Below are 4,123 nucleotides of genomic sequence, written 5' to 3'. Positions count from 1 at the left end.
AGAGAGAGAGAGAGAGAGAGAGAGAGAGAGAGAGAGAGAGAGAGAGAACGAACTTACAGGCTGCAGTTGAGCTAACCCAACAGTGGCTGCACATAAACAAAAAGTTCAAGAATCCAATAGTTGTCCAGTCCACGAGACTGGATACCACAGCTGGTCTTCAGTATACACTGGAATCCTGAAGAATGCAGTGGCTGGCAGCAGAGGGTGGTGGGTCTTTCCACCTCAAAAATAATTAGAAGTGTATCTTCCCACTTCAGATGATTTAGTTAAGCAAAAATCCTTCACAGGTGTGCCCAGCCATTTTGGGGTTTTAGATCATTCCAGATACAGTCCAGTTGTCTTCCAAAATAACCATCATAAGCACCAAGATCGCAAATGGAGGCAGCAGCTCATACACTTCCCAAGTTCAGGTCAGAGTCTGAGAAGGAGTGCCTCCTTATATATCTCTTCTACAGAGCCCTACTCCTAATGTTATAATGCAAGCTTAATCTAGACAAGTCTGTGCTAAGGGGTGAAACTGAAATGTGTGAGATAAGTGAAAACCAACTGAGATCCTTCTTAAACAAGTTAGAAGCTGAGCACTTAAAAAGCCCAGTTGAAAAATGTCAAAGAAGTTCACACCTTCAATTCCAGCACTGAGGAGGCAGAGGCAGGTGGACCTTGGAGTTCAAGCCCAGCTTGGTCTACATAGCAAGTTCCAGGACAGCCAGGGCTACATGGAAAAACCTTGTCTCAAAAAAAAAAAAGATAAGAAAAAAGTAAAATTTGAAAAAGGTGCCTTCATGGGGAATAAATTTTATTTTACTTTGGCGTGTCCAAGTTGAAGCACTTTCCATACTTATAGGCAAAGGCCTAAAGTCTTATATGTTTTTAGAGTTCATGTGGAAAACATAGAGCACACATCTAAACTTTTATCTGAATCACTGTACATTGTCTTCCTAACTATAGTCTAATAAAAACTCTATCTAAGGACTGGCAAAATGGCTTCCTGCCAAGGCAAAGTTTAATCCCCAGAACCCACATGGTAGAAGTTGAGAGAACTGTCTCCTCTGAGTCATCCTGTGAGCTCCATGTGTGCACCACCATACTCAGATGCCCACCTACCCACACATACACAAATAACAATACAGTTTTTAAAATTCAGAAAAATTAGTCCATTCCATACTTTGCATTCTTGTAGCTTATCTGCTCACTTGTTTAGGAAAGTTACCTCGGGCTCATTTGCACTGATAATTCCTCAGTCATTCATGTAGCTCATGACTGCAGAAAAGCAAAGATTACAAGCTTCTGGAAGAAGGCTTGTCAACCAACAGTATAGCCAGTGACCAAATGAACAGCCTCTCTGCTTTTGCTCACATGTCCATGTTTTGATTTATTGGAACAGTTACTTGAAAGGATGCTAGAGTCCATGAGCAGTAGTCATAATAGTAACAGTTCTTTTTCTCCAGTTTTTAAAATATTCCCTCTTCAACAGCTGGAAGATGTGATCAGCAGATCCGTAAATGTATTCATGCCTTTAACTGATCCTTGAAGACTTAGTTTGTGCTGAAACACTACCTTGTTAGAATTAGAACATAACTGAATAATGTTCATATCCAAGATGACTAGCTTTGACCGGTTAAGACTGACGTATTTTGTTTGGTTTGTGGTAGCATCGTTTTCTCTTCCTTCAGTTGTATTAAAAGCCCACAGGGACTGGGGCGTAGCCAGTGATAGAGCACATCCCTCGAGTGTGCGTGGAGCCCTGAGTTCACTTCAAAGCATTCAAAAAACAAACAGGCAGCTCTCATCATTCCACCTGCACACCGAGAATGACATGTGATAGGTCACATGCTTTCCTCCAGCTCTCTGGGGTTGTGATAATGTGTGGAAAGTGATCTCTAGAATAGAGAAGAAACATTGGCTTCATCTATGCTTTCTTCCAGGGACAGAGCCCTTCCTGGGAACTTAACTAGAAATAATTCTATTAGAACAAATCAGATGAGTCATTACCACACCTGTAACTCAGGAGAATGCCAGCCAGAAGGCTTGCCTGAGGGCTGTGAGGGAACTGGCCTTTACCACACAGGAAATGAGCTCCAGCTCCAAATGCAAAATTCTCCTCTCCACGGCTTCAGCATTCAGTGCACTACAACATTGAATTTTAATTGTTGGTTTCTCTAACTCAATCCTACCCTTTGGTATAGAAGCTGTGTTACTTAAGTTTGTGTCTAGCACATTGCACCTTAGCTTATATATGGTAAATGCTGGTAAATCTTTACTGAGTGAATTAAAAGGCTTAGTATTAAAAGTGAAAAAGCTTTCAGCAGTGGTGGCACACACCTTTAATCCCAGCACTAGGGAGGCAGAAACAGGTGAATCGATGAGTTCAAAGCCAGTCTGGTCTACAGGGTTTGTTTATTCCAGGACAGCCAGGGCTACTAAGACTAACATTGTCTCAAAAACAGACAAACAGTTAAAAGTAGTTAAAGCTGCCTACTGTATCCTCATATTTGATCATAGAGGCACATGGATATAATAAGATGAGAACATTGCATAGCAAAAAATGAAAATAAAAATGAAAGGGCAGTACAGGAGCCTGAAACCCAGCTCGTACACCGTGCTATTGTCAACGTCCTGGCTTTCTCACCTCACTCTCCCAACTAGGAAACATGGCTCTAAATGTCTTGTGCACTGCAAAATGGGGGTGAGTCGCTCAGCCTCCACTGTGATCGCCTATGCAATGAAGGAGTATGGGTGGAATCTGGATCGAGCCTATGACTATGTGAAGGAAAGACGAACGGTGACCAAGCCTAACCCCAGCTTCATGAGACAACTGGAAGAATACCAAGGGATCTTGCTGGCCAGGTGGGTCATGCGTGGTTTTCTGTGCCTCTCATCCCATTACCTTTGGGAGTTAAAATCACCTTCAGCTACTCTTGCATCATATGGTAAATGACTTGAGAATCAGTTTCTTGAACTGTCACATGCTGAAATCCTCTGGCTTGATAGATTTGGTTTGTTTCCCTGTGAGCAGTTCTAGGCTGTGTTTTTAGGGCACAGCTGTCTAAAAGCAGTTGCAGCTGATGCCAGGATTTGACTCCAGCAAGTCTCATGACTTGATCTTGACTCTCAAATCTGGGCTATGTTTCCACAGAACAAAATGTTAAATAGCCTTCCAGCCTATCCACACAGAGAGGCCACCCTCCAGCCCTGAAGAATTGTGAAAATGTGACCACAACATAGTATTATGGTTTCCACTAACAACCCCTCCCATTTACTCAGCATTTGGAATGATTTCATCTGAGCCTCTGTCCTGAGAAGCTGGGAAAATACACAATTGTCCTCTGTTTCAAAGAAGTTCTAGGTCTCTAGCCCCAACTTTGATGACACTTTCACATTAAATCAGAGGATAGGACACGGAGGTTCTTTTTGGCACAAGGAAAAGGTACCTAAGCTTTGGAGGAGAACATAAATATTACATGTTCCTAGATACACACACACACACACAGCACACATAACGGATGTTAGGCAATGTCCTCATGTGACCTACTGAGAGGAAGGACACTACATGTCCTGCCAACTTCAGTATTTATTCTGGAATCCCAGGCTACTGCAAGCTGTTGGGTTGGTTCCCTTTCCCCAGTGTCCCTCCACCCAATATGTGGTTTTTCTTAGATGTTAAAGGAATTTCAGGGGGAAAAAAATCTTAAATGAGGATATGAAGGGCAGCATAAACCAGAAAATCATACTTCCTCTTTCCTTTTCCTTTCTTTTTCTCTTCCATCCTGACTTCCTGAGCCTGATTCATAAAGGGAGGGCAAACTCCAGACAGGAAAAAACACAGAATTTGCATCATTAGATCTGGTTTCTGTTCCTGGTTCACTGGTTTGCTGCAACCTTCAGAAGTTACTAGTGTTGCTGGTGTTTCTAGTCCCCATCTGACCCCCATCTGTAAAAGTAAAACATCAATATGAAGTTGACAGAGGCAGTGCAGTGCCTTTAACTCCAGCACTTGGAGGCATGCACTTCTCTGTAGGTTCAAGGCCCGCCTAGTATACATATCAAAGTTCGGGACAGCAAGGGCATACAGAGACCCTGTGGATGGATGGATGGATGGATGGATGGATGGATGGATGGATGG

At 42.7% G+C, this 4,123-nt stretch overlaps 1 protein-coding gene across 1 annotated transcript in view; it reads left to right on the top strand.

Moving 5' to 3' along the window:
* Ssh2 (slingshot protein phosphatase 2) overlaps positions 1–4,123 on the top strand; it is a 111,183-nt gene that overhangs the window by 90,583 nt on the left and 16,477 nt on the right. Inside the window, exon 12 of the mRNA XM_028759181.1 lies at positions 2,647–2,847. Coding sequence (XP_028615014.1) covers positions 2,647–2,847 — 201 coding nt within the window. The remainder of the gene's footprint in view (positions 1–2,646; positions 2,848–4,123) is intronic.

This window comes from Grammomys surdaster, unplaced genomic scaffold (assembly GCF_004785775.1).
Source record: "Grammomys surdaster isolate TR1022 unplaced genomic scaffold, NIH_TR_1.0 126278, whole genome shotgun sequence".
Lineage (NCBI taxonomy): Eukaryota > Metazoa > Chordata > Mammalia > Rodentia > Muridae > Grammomys > Grammomys surdaster.
The sequence above is the reverse complement of the archived record's forward strand: the minus strand, read 5'-3'. Positions and strand labels throughout refer to the sequence as shown.